The following is a 16,618-nucleotide window of genomic DNA, read 5'->3' as shown; positions in this document are numbered from 1 at the left end:
AAGTGAATCAGCTATATGTATACATATATCCCCATATCTCCTCCCTCTTGTGTCTGCCTCCCACCCTCCCTATCCCACCCCTCTAGGTGGTCACAAAGCACCGAGCTGACCTCCCTGTGCGGTGCAGCTGCTTCCCACTAGCTATCTATTTTACATTTGGTAGTGTATATATGTCAGTACTACTCTCTCACTTCGTCCCAGCTTATCCTTCCCCCTCCCCATGTCCTCAAGTGCATTCTCTACATCTGTGTCTTTATTCCTGTCGCTATTACATTTTAACTTGATTCTTTCTTGATGCTGAGTAATTCCTCATTATCTGTTTTTGTTAGCAGACTTAGAATGCTGTGGCCAGAAAAATGCTCAAGTCTCTCTTGTCCTGTAGTACCTATGATATAATTTAGAGGGAAGTTACAAAAAGCCCATGAGGCAGGTATATAATCAGATAGAAGTTTCAATGAAATGCTTCAAGGTAGTGTAGTATGACAATATAGTTTAGCAAAGTATGTTCAGTATGACATGTTTAGTATGTTTAGCAAAGGTAGTTTAGTATGACAATATAGTTTAGCAAAGACTATTTTTGCTGGCAACCCTGGATGAAAGGCCACAGTTAGTGAATAACTTTTTAATTGACTGTATCACTGTGAAACTACTAGTTTAATTTCCTATTCTTATAAATCAAAGTCAGTATAGCTCACCGGCATGTACCAATGTCCATGCTGAGTCTGTGGACCAAATTACCACTGTTAGAGAAACAAGTTCAAGTTCAATGGGCAAATAAGACATATACTAGATGTTACTTTCTGTCCCAGAACTAGTAGATTAAGTGAGTAGATCCATTTGAACTACAGACATAATCAGAAGGTTTCTATTTGTGTAAACAAGTATCAAAGCAAATGCTAACATTAAAAATCATAAATGCTTGTCTGCTAAAATCCCCCTTGCCTCCTCCTTTACCTTCTAATCCCTCCTCCCCTCTCCCCCAGGTAAAACACATCGGCAGGACCACATCTACATGATTCACACACGTTGTCTGTGTTCTTAAGCAGAAGGAATTTTGGGGCTCCTCTAGAAACTATAAACTGTTAAGTGCATGCAAGGAAATTAAGTGCTTCTGTTTCAATTAAGCTTATTTATTATCAGTGGAATGTTTCAGATTTTATACATTACAAATCTGATTTACAGACATAATCTCCTTTGGGGACCCAGTGGCTTTGAAATTTTCAAGAATCTCTTCCTCTTTGCAAGACAATCGGGTACACAGCAAAGCAGGAGGGTAACCCCCGGCCCTATTTCTGCTTTCAGCTGAGATCGCCACGGTGATCTGTGACACGCCCCAAAAGGCATTGGCCCTGATTAAGAATGTGGAAAAAGGCCTCACCCCGGGCCTGAAATTGATCATCCTCATGGATCCCTTTGAGGACGACCTGAAGAAGAGAGGGGAGAAATGCGGAGTTGAGATCTTATCACTGCTTGATGCTGAGGTATGGGTCTGAAAGTCAGCTCACAGCTGGAAGGCTGGGCTGATGCTGTGGGCAGCTTGCAGGACTTCTACACAAGGGAGCAAGCTGTTGTTCTCCGGGGTGGAAGGAGAAGAGTAAATTACACTCATGCTGTGAAGCGTTGGGAATCATTTCCCCAAGACAACTCAGTGGGTGAGGAAGGTCTGTGGTCAGTGTGCACAGACTTCCAAGTAGAGGATTTATAAATGCAGAGGCTAGGTGGCAGTTAAAGATATGGTCCTGGAGCCAGGCTTGCTAGGTTCACGTTCCAGCTCCACCCCCATTAGTTAGGTGACCTTGGGCCAGTTGCTCCACATCTTCCTTTCCCCCTCTGTAAAATGAGGATGAAATAGTTCTTACCTCACAGAGGAGTTGTAAAGAGTTATATGAGAGAAAATAAAGTGCTCAGGACAGTAATATAAAGTGTAGTAAGCCTTGAAATGTTAACTGTTCATTTTATTCAAAACGATTTAGCAGTGGTCCTAGAAGACTGAACCATAGGAGTCTGATGGGAAGTTTGGACATTTGGGATCGGCCCTCTTGAGTTGATACTCTAGAGGAAACTTATACTCTACCCCAAGGCTTCCATTGTACCTGAATGTTGCCTCTGGGCCTGATCCAGGTTGGAATTTTGGTTGTATTCCCACAGAGGTGTTCTCAAGCAAAAGGGAAAAGGAGGGCTGTATTTGTCCTAAGTCTTCCCAACTCAACTAATGTCTTTCTTTCTTGGTTTCCTGTTCATGCAGAATTTAGGCAAAGAGAACTTCAAAAAACCCATGGTAAGTTTTCTTCTGCCCAAATTTGAGTCTTTCGACATTCAACTTTCAAAACTCACGGTAGACTAAGCCCTGGTGCTTTCCCCTCCAGCCTCCTGCACCAGAAGATCTGAGCATCATTTGCTTCACCAGTGGGACCACAGGTCAGTGCCCAGGAAGTTGCCCCAGAGGCCCCTGGTCAGCCAAACACATGGCTTGAGCCACTGACCACTAGTGGGCTGGTAAAAATACCCTACAATAAGCCCTATCCATAGGGGCTTATAATCTAAGATTTCTGAGTACAGATGCCTGCATAGAAAAACCTATGCATAAGCAAATAAATTTCACTGAACACGGTGGGAGGTGTTTACATGCTATGGAATTCAGGGCTCTTAAAGGTGGCATCAGAAAGTCAACTTTCTCCCCCAGCCCCAACTCTCTCAAGTTGACATCACTGGAGTGGTTTCACTCAATCAAGATAGCCCAGTGGTAGTTCTACACAGATCACTCCACGTCCTCTTTCTCCCCTGTATGTAGTTACCTAGCTATTAGAGCTCAGTAAATTTTAACGTGATCCATGATGATCTAGAAGTTATATCCATTCCACTGTGCCCAGGTTATAAAGTGATGGCTAGGTAATATTGTTAGATCTGAAGTCTTCAACATGAAAACAGCACAGGGAGGGGGGCGGGTTACTTGGTATTTTCTTTTTGACTGTGTTGCTGTCTGTGACTGTGGCTATGCCCTGTGTGGTAGCACAAGGCTAAGGCTGCTGTCAGAAGTAGAATCTGTGGAGGGATCAATCATTCATAAGCAGAGTCATACACTGTTCATAAAAAAAACACAGTGACAGGAGAAGCTCTCGGCTCCCTGGAACAGAACCAATCGAATGTAGCTCCTCATTTCAATGCCAAAGCCTACCTATTAGCCATTTAACAGATCTTTCCACCTCTTGTTTCCTACAGGTGACCCCAAAGGAGCCATGTTAACCCATGAAAATATCGTTTCAAATGCTGCTGCTTTTCTCAAATGTGTGGAGGTCAGTGGTCAATTGAAAAGGAGGCCCTCGTTAAAATGGGAATCTGTCATAAGATTTTAAAGTTAGAGGAGGCAGAGGGGGAAGAAACAGGTTGAAGGCCTGAGTGTGGACAAATACTGGTGCATCTTTGTCTAGAGTTTTGCTCTTTTAGGGTCACTGCAGATCTCTGCACTCAGTGCAGTTAGGGCACCCCTTAGGGCACAGTGCACACCTGTACAACTGTATGCAGCAGTCCTAGAAAGAAGAAGTGTTTAAATCTTCTTTGGAAGAGAAAGTTGGCATTAATCCACTGTTGTCTCCTTTCCATTTCCTGATCTATAGCATACTTTTGAGCCCAGTTCTGAGGACGTGACCATATCCTACCTCCCCTTGGCTCATATGTTTGAGAGGGTTGTACAGGTAAGGATCCTATATTCCTAGCAGGTATGTGAAAAGAGGGTCCTGACTTGCTAGTCCCACGTTTATTCCAAAGGCAGCTCTGCAACATTTACAATCTTTTCTCTAATGTGAAGGACATGGGCAGGGAGTTGGCATGGCTGAGTCCTAATCTTGGCATCACCCCTAACCTGCAGCAGAGCCTTCCTCTGTTGAGTCTGTGTGTCCCACGGAGGAAATGCTTCCTCCTGCCTTTACACAGGGTGCCTGCAAGTCCAGGGAGCTCATAGCCGGGAGCTTACTTACTATCTACCCTCAATTCTGAGCAGGGATACGAGGCATTGCTTTTTCTTTTTTCTTTTATTTGGGTTAGAATTTTTGAAAAGACCTAGGGTTAGAGAAAAGGAGTTCCCCACAGAGGGGTGGAGAAGGAGCCTTTGATCCAGGTAAGGTGTCCAGAGTGGAGCTGTTGAGGACTGTGCAGCAACTGGGGGGAGAGCTGGCCTTCTGTGAGTGGACGCCAAGCTTTTAGGCTACTCTGAGGCTGATTTGAGAACCGAAAGCAAAAACACAGGTGTTATTAGGGGTGGAAAATCCTCTCTCTGATCCCTGCTTAAATACCTCTTCAACCAGCTTATCTGTTGATGCATGAAATGCCAAAATGGAAGATTCAGTTCCTTGGGCTAAAGTGTTGATATCTGATTAATAAAATATCAATTCTAATAAGCATATTTTTTCACATTTTACCATTTCTGAAACTGAGATGGTCTTACAATTGTAGGCGTGTTCTAGTTTGAGTGGCAGTGTTTTTTCTTAGTGCTACATAACGAATGGTCTCTTACAAAGGATGATGCCTTAGACCCTCACCCAGAGCTGTGGGCAGAGTAGGGCTGGGCCTTCAGTCTCAGAATCTGTCTTACCTGTCCCGCCACCTCAGCAGAAGTGAGTTTCCATCTTGCCTAGGGGGTAGGGTCTCAGAGTTCTGGGTACATGAAACTTCAGGGGTCGGGTGTCCTGTCCAGAGAAAAGTACCCATGGACCTCCTCAATTCTGTCCCGTACAGACCCCACCCAAAGTGGTCCTTTGGCTCTGACCTCTGCTCTTTGGTTTTGTTTTTAGGCTGTTGTGTACTCTTGTGGAGCCAGAGTTGGATTCTTCCAAGGAGATATTCGGCTGCTGCCTGATGACATGAAGACCCTGAAGCCCACAGTCTTTCCCGCGGTTCCCCGACTCCTTAACAGGGTCTATGATAAGGTGCTAACCTTGTTTCTGTTGGGCTGGCCCTGAGCTGCCGGAGCTGCCTGGGGCTTAGGCCTGACTAAAGCTCTTAGGAACTCTATGTTACTAAGAAACGTGCTCCACTTCTACCCCCAACCCCTACCAGCATCCACTTATAGCCACACATACAAGTGCAGCCATGAAAGACCATAACAGATGAAACTCCCTTTCCTCTGGATGAGATTACTTGGATGTGATCTGGAGAAAGAGATTAATTCAGAGAGTTGGGGAGCCCCTCAAAATTCAGCTGACTTACTGGTAAATTGTTACTCTGATTTCATAACACTTACTGGTTTAGTGTGCTTCTTGCTGAGGTGCCGGGCCCCACAGTAAATATTTCATACGTGTTCCATCATTTAATTTCTACAAAGCCCAGGAAATCATGCCAACACTTATAATCCCTACCTTACAGATGAGGAGACTGAACCTTGGAGGTTAAATAACTTGTCCAGGGTCAGATCTACTAAGGAGTCGGGCCAGAATCCCACTGCCACATAACAGTTTTAGCTGTCATTGATCACTGCTCTGTTTTTCATTAAGCTTGGCAAAATGGTGATTTTTCTAATCCAAGCATTTCTCTTGCCTTCATTAGCTGAGATTCTTTCATAAAGGCATGAAAATTATTTGATTTTTTCTTTTATCAGTCTTCAAAATAATGAACTGGTACCCCAGCGATCTTCAAAAATGGCCAGTGGGATGTGTTCTTTGTAATGTTATGGCATTACATACATACATATGATACTGAATCAAAAGTCCTAACAGTGGTACCCAATCAGCTGTTTAATCAGCACTCCCAGGTAACTTTAGTGTAGATAGATGCTGACTACCTTTTGAGGACATGCTATCTGAGTTGTTTGCTAAGGACAAGGAATTTGGAGGAGCTGGAGCTCTGTGTGTATGTACTAAGTTCACTTCTTTCTTAGTGTGGGCTCATCATTATTCAGCACACCAGTGCATGAATAAGAGCCTCTTCCTTATGAAGCTAGGAGGCACTATCTCTTGCTCACTGATGAATGGCCTTGGTGAGTATCTCCAATAGGTTTCCAACTAAGAGGAGCTGTCACTCTGCAGGTACAAAATGAAGCCAAGACACCCTTGAAGAAGTTCTTGTTGAACTTGGCTGTCGCCTGTAAATTCAGTGAAGTGAAAAAGGGTATCATCAGACGCAACAGTGTCTGGGACAAGCTCGTCTTTGCAAAGATCCAGGTACGTTGGGTAGATTATGGATGGAGCCAGGTAAGTATCTGGGCTGCCCACTGACTCAGCACACTTTGCTTTTCCTTTGATGGTCAAGCATCTCTTTAACTGGAGAGCCTTTTGCACTTTCTGTGTTCACTCACCTTTTGAGATCTCTCTTGGACAACTTTGTCACTAAAGGGATTTGGTCAAAAAGCAGAAAGTGGATTTTTCTTGTTCTAGCACTTCCATTCTCTTAGGTGGTCTGTTGAGGTTGCAGGTAATTTGAAGGGCCCAAGAATACAAATTATCTGAGGAAATCAAAAAAAAAAAATAAATTGCAGGTCTGGTCCCAGCTATGGATGGTGGTGACAGTAATAGCTAACATTTTAAGTTCTTTTCTACAATGCTGGACTCTATTCTAAGTGCTGTGTAAATTAACGAGTTTAATGCTCATGACAACACCAAGTAGGTAGGCTGTTCTACCCATTTTGCAACACAGGAAACTGAAGCCAAGGGAATAGTCTTCAGCAGGTCTTTTGTGTCTATTAAACAGGAAAGCCTGGGCGGGAAGGTTCGTTTCATGGTCACCGGAGCTGCCCCCATCTCCTCTCCTGTCTTGACGTTCCTCCGGGCAGCAATGGGATGTCCGGTAAGCCAAGCACCTTTTTTTTGATGATAGCTTATTTCACTTTTGCACAAATAAAGCTCACTATTTAAATAAAAATGAAAACATAGATGAAAAGTACCACAGAGAAAGTCAGCCAAAATCTCAAAATCAAGAGAAAATACCCTTCCAGTCACTTCTTAATGCACCTGTGTACAGAAACCTTTACACAAATGGCATCAGTACTAACAAAATTTTGCCATTTGCAGCAACATGAATGGACTTGGAGGGCATTATGCTAAGTGAAATAAATCAGACAGAGAAACACAAATACTGTGTGATATCACCTACACGTGGAATCTGAAAAAATACAACAGACTAGTCAATATAACAAAAAAAGAAGCAGACTCACAGATATAGAGAACAAACTAGTGGTTACCAGTGGGGAGAGGGGGAGGGGCAAGATAGGGGTAGGGGAGTAAGAGGTACAAACTATTAGGTATAAGGTAAGCTACAAGGATATATTGTACAACATGGGGAATATATCCAATATTTTATAACTATAAATGGAGTATAACCTTTAAAAAACAGCATCAGTTTTCTAAAATACTTATTAAACAGTGCCCATTAACATTGCTCCTTGTCAAATAAACATCATTTTAATGGTTCTGTAATAGTTTATTGAACGTACCCAAATCAGTAGTCCCCTATTGATGGACACTAGAGTTGTTTACCACTTTTTTTTTGTTATTATAATCAAGTGATAAGGATACTTGTGTATATTTATGCAGTTATCAATTTAGGAGAAATCCTTACGAGTGGGGATTATTGGGTCAAAGTATATGGGTTTTTTACATGTTAATGCAGATTATCACACTTCCCTCCAGAAAGGTCTTGTCTTTTTTATGCATTAATGCAAATAATGCACAAGTCCTGATATCCCCATATTCTTGCTAGTGCTTTTTCAGTCACTTAAATCTTAGCCGACGAGATACATGAAAAATCTTATTGCAACTTTGTTTCTTTTATTAACACTAAACATCTTTTCTACTGCTTACGGGCACTTGTATTTCTTTCATGAATTACTCGATTACTTACTTATAGAAAAATGAGCAAAGGATAATTTGGTTCTCTTTCACCTTGCTTCCTAGGAGTTCTTCGTATGGTCATAAAATCAATCTTTGCTGTGTTAGAAATATTTTTCCTAGTCTCACCTTTTTGTACTATGTATTGCTATATAAAAGTTTCAAATGTGTTTGTAGTCAGTCACCTTTTCTATGTGGCTCTATAATTGTTTAGACAGGCCTCCTAACCCTCAATATTGCATAAATCTGTTTTCGTCCAGATTTTCTGGTAGCCTTACGGTCTTACTTTTTTCCAAGTAAGTCTCTGCTCCACCTGGAATTTAGTAAATGGGCTTGAGTACAGATACACTCTCATATTTGTTTTTCCACAAACGGCTAAGTAGTTCATTCATTCGGCCAACATGCACAACATGAATGAAACAACGGCCTAAAAGAGAAAAACAAATACTGTATGCTAACACGTGTATATGGAATCTAAAAAAAAAAAGGGTTCTGATGAACCTAGGGGGGAAGGACAGGAATAAAGACGCAGACGTAGAGAAAGGACTTGAGGACACGGGGAGGGGGAAGGGTAAGCTGGGATGAAGTGAGAGAGTGGCATGGACATATATACACTACCAAATGTAAAATAGATAGCTAGTGGGAAGCAGCTGCATCGCACAGGGAGATCAGCTCGGTGCTCTGTGACCACCTAGAGGGGTGGGATAGGAAGGGTGGGAGGGAGATGTAAGAGGGAGGAGATATGGGGATATATGTATACATATAGCTTATTCATTTTGTTATACAGAGAAACTAACACACCATTGGAAAGCAATTATACTCCAATAAAGATGTTAAAAGAAAAAAGGTTCTGAATTGATGCCAAGGTCAGAGTTCCTCTGGTCTTTCAAACTAGCATCCTCCTGGCCGGTCTTAATACCTTCCTTTCCCTAAAACCAATAGGTCAGAAGGTCCTATTGCCACACCCCTTCCTCTCCTTCTCCACCAGCTCTGCCTATGACAGGCCATAGCCCCACTGCAGCCCATGCACTTACGTCCCCACATCCCCTCTCCAGTCAAGATTATCCTTTATACCAGGAGCGGGCAAACTGCAGCACAGGCCAAATCTGGCCCGTTGCCTGTATTTATAAGTAAAATTTCAGTGGAACACATCCATACCCATTTATTTACATATCGTCTACTGCTGCCTTGGTGCTACACTGGCAGAGTTAAGTCGTTGAAATACAGACCAAGTGGCTCACAAAGTCAAAAATATTCACTATCTGGTTCTATATACAAAAAGTTTGCCAACCCCTGTTCCAAACCATAGCTATTTCCCTTAAAAAATGCTACTCACTTTCTTCAGCTCCTTCAGTAGCACTCCATTGCCTTGGTTCAAGTCTGATTGCCATTGGGTTGCCCATCACTCAATGAATAACTTGCTTTTTTCCATCAGCCTGAAATGCCACATTTCCCAAAGTATAGTATGTTTCCATACTTTGGTCTATTTCTGGACCCTTTTGGTTTTTGAGTGAATCCACAGCTGTAAAGATTTAGCAGCTCAGGCATAAATTCAAGGTATTAGGACACTAAGTGTCCTCCAACTCTCAGAGACCTTGCTTTCCTCATGTCTTGCCATAGGGCACGGCCGGCTCCTGCTTTATCTTGAGTTAAGTCTCAAAGCCCTTCTTTGGTTTGCGCAGGTATATGAAGCTTACGGTCAAACAGAATGCACTGCTGGCTGTACAATTACATCACCTGGGGACTGGAAATCAGGTAGGTTCTTTGTCAGCTGGGCAGGAGGTTCAGTGGTTGGGAGGAGTTCTGCATGAACTAGGACGCAGGCGTTTAGATAACCTCAGTGCTGTGGATGAATGTGGCAGACGCCAAACCTAAGCTTTGGTCCGGGGCTTCCCATCTTGGCTCTCCAGCACTGGTGCCAGATGACTTTTCAGTTTTGTTCCTTTAGAGTCAATCCATAAATCTCTCTGAAATATGGCTGGGATTATCACCGTTTGCGGTACCCTGGCTGATTCAGTACGGTGTGTTTTAGGCCACGTTGGAGTCCCCATCGCTTGCAATCATGTGAAGCTGGAAGATGTGGCAGATATGAACTACTTTGCAGTGAACAACGAAGGACAGGTGGGTAGGCTGTGCCGGGCAGTCATTTTCAGACAATCATAGTGGGGACGTTTGCATCAGAAAAAGCACACAATTGTGAACAGGTTTGTGTTTGATTCTATTCAGAATTTTAGCAAGGAATTCAGTGTCTCTGAGCCTAACTTTCCAGTCCCCACAATGGGGATTCAAATCTGGTGCTCTTCATACATTAGTGGAAAGCATCAAATGATTCAAGGTGGTAGGAAAGTAGGTGTTTTGCAGCAGCCTTTGCTATTGTCACCACCTTGTACCATCTTATGTGCAGATCTGCATCAAGGGCACCAATGTGTTCAAGGGATACCTGAAGGACCCTGAGAAGACAGAGGAAGCCTTGGACAAGGATGGTTGGCTTCACACAGGAGACATTGGCCGCTGGCTCCCGGTGGGTGTTGCCTCAACATTTCTGGGAGTTCCTACAGAGGAAAATTAGGTGACTTTTCCAAAGAAGAAGTGTAGTAGTCTATTTTGTTGTTGTTGTTGTGATTTTTACTTTTATTGAGGAAGAAATTGTGGTAACTCCATGGGCCTATAGTGTTTGCCTTTTATGAGTTTCAAAGGGATAAGCTTCTTTCCACTTATATATGGAGACATATCAAAACAAGGACGCAGGATTTCTAAACAAGGTGTATGCAGAGGCTAGTTTTTGCCCCTCGGTGACCTTCACAGCCTCTCTTGGTGGAAGACACTGAGACTTTTTAAAAGCATAGCTTGCGAACAATCGGCAGTAAGTAGTCTCTGTCAACCCCGTTTTCCTAAGAGAGGAAATTAAGGCACGGTAATCATGGAGCCTTAAACCCCTGTGGAGGATATTCCAAGAGCTTTCCTCTCTGGAAGGTTTTTGTCTACTATGTGCTGGGGGAGCAGGAATGTAACCAGATTTAAAACTCCCTTCTTGCTCAATATTCTCAAGATTTAAGTGATATTCAAGGAATATTTGACAACAGATCTCTAAGAACACTGGTCCTAATGATGTATTTCATAGATTTGGGTCTAGTGGTATTTTGCTAACAGATCTGTTTCTGCATAACGAAGAGTTCTCAGTTCTAATAAGCCTACAATGTAGCCAACAGATGTGTCCTCCCACTGGAGTTGTAAAGGGCTGAGCCTTATTAATCACTTTCAGATAATGTCTGTTAGGCTGAATTGATGGCTAATTTCTTGAGTCGGCCTTGTTAATGGTTCCAAGGTTGGTTCAGTCTGCTGCGCTGTTCAGGGTGTGATCACGTGGACTGTATTTGCCACTTGTCCCAATTCTATAATTCAAATCCCTGAAAACCTAAGCGCCTCAGACCAATTAGCCCAGAGAAATGAAGCTGCAAATGACCTCTGGTGGCTGGTCAGAGAGCCCTCCCCAGCCCTGCTTCTGTCCTAACAAGCGCAATTACTGACTTGCTTGATTAGCAGTGGCACAGTAGAGCTGTATAGCCTGCTCCCGGATCTAACAGGAGGGATACAGAAAAGGGAGTCAAGGAGGGGGAGAACTAATTCAAAAGTCTTAATAAAAGATAACACCTTCCCTATTCCTGAGAGTTCTGGAAAAGGAGTAATTGGAAATTAAGTTGTTGGAAATTCAGAGCTGCAAAATTTCTTCATTGGATGAGGCAACCATTTACACAATGCCAGTGGGTCCAAGGGACTTTTTCCAAGACTGCCCACTGACTCTTCAAAGACACACGCAGTATAGACAGGTTTTGAAGAAAGCTGCCTTCCTCCCCTTTCCCCAAAGCCAAGAAAGAGAAAGGAAAGATTGCCCAAAGGTCAATGGAGAGGTCAAGTTTAAAGAAGGCAGATTACCTCTGACTTCACCTCTCTCTTCACTGACATCACTCAGTAGGGCTCAGAAACACTGATGGTGTGTGTTATCTCTGTCTCCTGTAGAATGGAACTCTGAAGGTCATCGACCGAAAAAAGAACATTTTCAAGCTGGCCCAAGGAGAATACATTGCTCCAGAGAAGATAGAAGATATCTACATCAGGAGTAGACTGGTGTTGCAAATTTTTGTACATGGGGAAAGCTTATGGGTAATATATATTGTCTTAACAACAGCCAGTTTCAGGCACAGACCATGCCAACTTCCATAGCTAAAGGAAATCTGTATAGGTAGATTTAGGATGAGAAGATCTGAGCTTATAAAACTAAAGAAATGAAGCCACACTCCAAACCTCAAATAAGGCACTATAGATGAAAAAACAAATTCTTTGAAACTATGATAGACTCTGTAAACAAGTCAGTAGAACTGTTAAAACAGTTATACTAAAGGGTAGCCATTCATTAGAAGAGCCCCATGGTGCACTTCGTTTCCACTACAATAGGAGTTCTTCTGGCACAAACTGTCTTATATATACTGCACTTAAACTTAGCTTCTTGGGAGTGGGGGAGGACTGACATGGACAGGCCAGAGATGCTTTAAGCTTAATGTTGAGCTCCACTTCTATTCATGTTTGAATAGAACATTTTTGTAGAAATGTTGTGTGGGAAAATGGGATCAGAGTTCCATGAGGGTTTGAAATATATGGTGAGAAAACTGTAGGACGCCAGCACTGAATTTCAGGGCTTGGGTACGATCATGCATTCTGAGGTAACGCTTTCTTTCCCCACTGGGGAGCAGTGCTGCGCTAGTTCACATGCCTGTTTCCTTTCCAGTCATTCCTCGTGGGAGTGGTGGTTCCTGACCCAGATGTGCTTCCCTCATTTGCAGCCAAACTTGGGGTGAAGGGCTCGTTTGCAGAACTGTGCCGAAACCAAGTAAGTCTCACTCAGAAAAGCCTATGCCCACCCATCGGCCCGTCGTGGGAAAGGGAGGCCTCCCCAGCTTGGGCACCCACAGCTGCCTAGAGCCTCCTCTCTGGAAGAACAGCCCCTTGCTGGGCGTGGACTGACTGCTTTTACTAGACTGGAAGAGAGGATGGGGAGTTTAAAAACAACCAAAATCCCTATTCTTTTTATAGCAGCATGTGCATTGTGGAAAAAATAACTGGAAAATGAGGAATTAAATAATGCCATCCAGAGAAAACCCCTGCTACCAGTTAGATTTGTTTTTTCTTCCCATGACTTTTTTTCTTTGAGCAACATTTAGGTATCACATGTGCTGGCACATACCCCCATATCCTGCTTTTATCCTGATGAGCTTAGCAGGCATTTTGAATTGGTTCATGCTCAGCCTTTCCTTTAGGCTCTTTTTCAACAGCCATGCTCTGAGCTGTTTTATATTCCTAGGTTATAAAGGAAAGCATTTTACAAGACTTGCAGAAAACTGGGACAGAAGGTGGCCTTAAATCCTTTGAACAGGTATGTACTACTCATGTTATACCTGGTCTCTCATGTCATAAAGTTTTAAAGTTCGCATTTATAATGGGGTTTAAAATTTTAAAGTAGTTTCCAAGGAACTGATTTTAGAGGTACTATTAGTCCATTAATGACAGTAACCTTTGCATTTACCTGTCCAGCCCCTTCATGCTGTTCATTATTCCTCCTCCTTCTCCACTCATGTCTTTCCCAAGTTATTAGTGTGTGAGAATGGGCATGTGTTACCTTTCTCGTTACCCTCCCACTTCATCAGCGCCACTTTTATGAGGGGAAATATTCTTTAAGGTTCTTCCCATAGCATTTACAGGGCTCTGCGGAACCGTCCACATCACTATTAAACACGTATGCGTGCATCTTCCCTCCCAGGTCAAACACATCTATCTTCATCCAGAGCCATTTTCCATTGAAAACGGGCTCTTGACACCAACCTTGAAAGCAAAGAGGGGAGAGCTTGCCAAATACTTTCGGACTCAAATCAACAGTCTGTACGAGAAAACCCAGGAGTAGGTTAAGGTACTTATGGCTGCGAGGGGCTCAGAGGTAGCCTGCCTTGTGGGAATATGGATTAAAAACTAATCTTATGTTCATTTTTTTGTCTTTCCTCCTGTCTGTTGTTGTAGCTACTTACTAAATTATAAAACCATAGTTTCAGGGCTTTTTAAAAATATTAAGTGAGAGAACTTACCATGTGGAAGCTTAGTCTTGAACTAAATAACTCTTGTCCTTCCCATCTTAAATGTTGCTGACATTTAGGGCTACTTCTATCAAGATACCTTTCTTCAAGGTCCATTTGTATCTTTGTTCCTTCCTTGTGATCTCCAACCTTTATAAGTGTAACTAGTTCAAGGGCCAAAGTGACCCTTTGGGAATTCTTCCATGTTTTCTAGTAAACGTAAATTGTTGGCAGTCTCAACATTTAGGCCCTCCAGTGTTCAAATTAAGAGAACTTTAAGTTCTGAAAAGCTGTTTATAATTCATGTTTTCTAACCATTCCACAAAACCACTAAAATTGAGTTTTAAGCTATCACAATATTAATTAATCATATCTGTGAGACAAATTTCTTCTTTGTACTTCTGTGTCCACTGAAGTTTGTGTCCAGAAGGGAAAAGTTTGATCACTCAGCATTTCCTAAACCCTGTAGTTTCTCTGACTTGGGAGAATTTAAAACTGGGCCTATGACATTTTGTCCAAAAAGTATGTTCTGAAAGTGTTTTCTGCAGTATACCTGGTAACTGAACCTCTTCCCGACAGTTTGCTGCTGAGCTGGAAGCTGTGGGGGAAGGAGCTGAAACTCACGTCAAGTGCATTTTTCCAGTAAATGAAGCAAGCACTGAGTAACAACCTCCTGAACTGGGAATGAAGACCTATGGGCAAGCATGAAGCCTGCACAGCAGGCTTACCTTCTGGGAAGGAAGTGACTGATCTTTCCTCCCCTGACTCAGTTCCTGCTGTACCTTACACCCCTTCAACACGTGCTGCTTCCGTTTGGAAATGTTCAGCATTCAGAATAAACCACTGCAGATAGCTTAAGCTGTGGTGTGTGTTTCCCCACAGACTGTGACGAGAACCAGCCTCAGACAGGACCCCTTAACAATCATGTAAGCTAGTGGCTCTCACACTTGGCTACACACTAGAATTACCTGGGAGTTTAAAAAGATATTGAGGCCTGCGTGACACTTAAGGGATTCTGATTAACATGGGCAGGGGTACAGCCTGGGCATCAGGATTTTTAAAAGGTCCCCAGGTGATTCTAGAATGCCACCAGGTTTGATAGCTACGTTGAAGACCAGGCCTTCTTATCCCACAGCTGTGAACAATAAAATAAATACCAGTCGAACCCTAACTCCAACTGAGCACAATTCATGTTCTTTCTCCTTTATCATCCAAGTAGTCTTGAACAGTGTTCCTTTCTGGTCTCTCACCGGAATTAAGGAGAATGTTCCTGGATGGTCTTTCTAGACCCTGAGCCCAGAAGAGCTGAGGAAACATCTATTCTTGGATATTTGAAACAGAAGGGCAGGCAGGAATTAACTTCCCTCCATGTCTATCTAACGCCCACTGTCTCCCTGACCTCCTCTCACACGCCCCCTTCACTCATTCCAACTGCACCACACTGGCTGCCTTCCTGTCCTCAAACATGCCAGCCACATTCCAGCCTGTTGTTCTGCCTAAAATGCAGATACTCCCAGAGACATGTGATCTGTCCTCTCATCCACTTTAAATGTCACCTCCATCAGACTGTCCCACCTGCTTTCTTCATAATATATGACTCCATCTGACATATATTTTACTGTCTGTCCACCTCCCTACCCCTCACTGGAATGAGGCAGAGTTGTGCTTCATTCATTGATGAATCCCCAAGTGCCCTTCCCTTATTGTTAACTGTTATAAGCCAGACCCCCAAAGCTCAAGTTCCCTGCCTTGGAAAGAATTACTGCTGGAATAGGTGACTACTATAATTCTACTCATGTGTTTAGAAGAGCCCCAAAAATAGCTTTGTATACTACAAAGCTACAGTAATCAAAACAGCATGGTACTGCCACAAAAACAGACACATAGATCAATGGAACAGGATAGAAAGCCCGGAAATAAACTCAGGTGCTTATGGTCAATTAATCTATGACAAAGGAGGAAAGAATATACAATGGAGAAAAGACAGTCTCTTCAATAACTGGAGCTGGGAAAACTGAACAGCTACATGTAAAAGAACGAAATTAGAACATTCTCAAACACCATATACAAAATTAAACTCAAAATGATTAAAGACCTAAATGTGGGACTGGATACTATAAAACTCCTGGAGGAAAACATAGGCAGAACACTCTGACATAAATCACAGCAATATCTTTTTGGATCCATCTCCTAGAGTAATGGAAAGAAAAGCAAAAATAAACAAGTGGGACGTAATTACACTTAGAAGCTTTTGCATAGCAAAGGAAACCATAAACAAAAAGGCAACCTACAAAATAGGAGAAAATATTTGCAAAGGATACAACCTACAAGGGAGTCATTTCCAAAATACAGAAACAGCTTATACAGCTCAATATCAAAAAAATAAACAACCCAATCAAAAAAGGGGCAGAAGACGTAAACAGACATTTCTCCATACAGATGGCCAATAGGCACATGAACAGATGCTCAACATTGCTAATTATTCGAGAAATGAAAATCAAAACTACAATGAGATTTCCTCACACAGGTCAGAATGGCCATCATCAAAAAGTCTACAAATAAATGCAGGAGAGGGTGTGAAGAAAAGAGAACCCTCCTGCACTGTTGGTGGGAATTGGTGAAGCCACTATGGAGAACAGTATGGAAGTTCCTTCAAAAACTAAAACTAAGTTACCATATGATCCA

At 42.6% G+C, this 16,618-nt stretch overlaps 1 protein-coding gene across 3 annotated transcripts in view; it reads left to right on the top strand.

The window, feature by feature from the left end:
* The window catches only part of ACSL5 (acyl-CoA synthetase long chain family member 5), a 49,258-nt gene extending 34,097 nt beyond the window's left edge, over window positions 1–15,161 (top strand). For 2 of the 3 annotated variants that reach the window (XM_060034067.1, XM_060034069.1), the window contains 16 exons: window positions 1,303–1,481; window positions 2,246–2,278; window positions 2,367–2,418; window positions 3,220–3,293; window positions 3,615–3,692; window positions 4,788–4,922; window positions 6,018–6,152; window positions 6,679–6,774; window positions 9,497–9,569; window positions 9,847–9,935; window positions 10,219–10,335; window positions 11,832–11,975; window positions 12,598–12,699; window positions 13,171–13,242; window positions 13,627–13,773; window positions 14,513–15,160. In XM_060034067.1, coding sequence (XP_059890050.1) covers window positions 1,303–1,481; window positions 2,246–2,278; window positions 2,367–2,418; window positions 3,220–3,293; window positions 3,615–3,692; window positions 4,788–4,922; window positions 6,018–6,152; window positions 6,679–6,774; window positions 9,497–9,569; window positions 9,847–9,935; window positions 10,219–10,335; window positions 11,832–11,975; window positions 12,598–12,699; window positions 13,171–13,242; window positions 13,627–13,767 — 1,520 coding nt within the window. In that variant the 3' untranslated portion in view covers window positions 13,768–13,773; window positions 14,513–15,160. Of the gene's footprint in view, window positions 1–1,302; window positions 1,482–2,245; window positions 2,279–2,366; window positions 2,419–3,219; window positions 3,294–3,614; window positions 3,693–4,787; window positions 4,923–6,017; window positions 6,153–6,678; window positions 6,775–9,496; window positions 9,570–9,846; window positions 9,936–10,218; window positions 10,336–11,831; window positions 11,976–12,597; window positions 12,700–13,170; window positions 13,243–13,626; window positions 13,774–14,512 lie in introns of all 3 variants that reach the window. The other variant, XM_060034068.1, reaches the window with a different exon arrangement.
* Window positions 15,162–16,618: the final 1,457 nt, after the last annotated feature.

The sequence above is a fragment of the Delphinus delphis genome, chromosome 16 (genome assembly GCF_949987515.2).
Source record: "Delphinus delphis chromosome 16, mDelDel1.2, whole genome shotgun sequence".
NCBI classification, from domain to species: Eukaryota; Metazoa; Chordata; class Mammalia; order Artiodactyla; family Delphinidae; genus Delphinus; species Delphinus delphis.
This window is presented reverse-complemented; position numbering and strand designations above follow the sequence as displayed.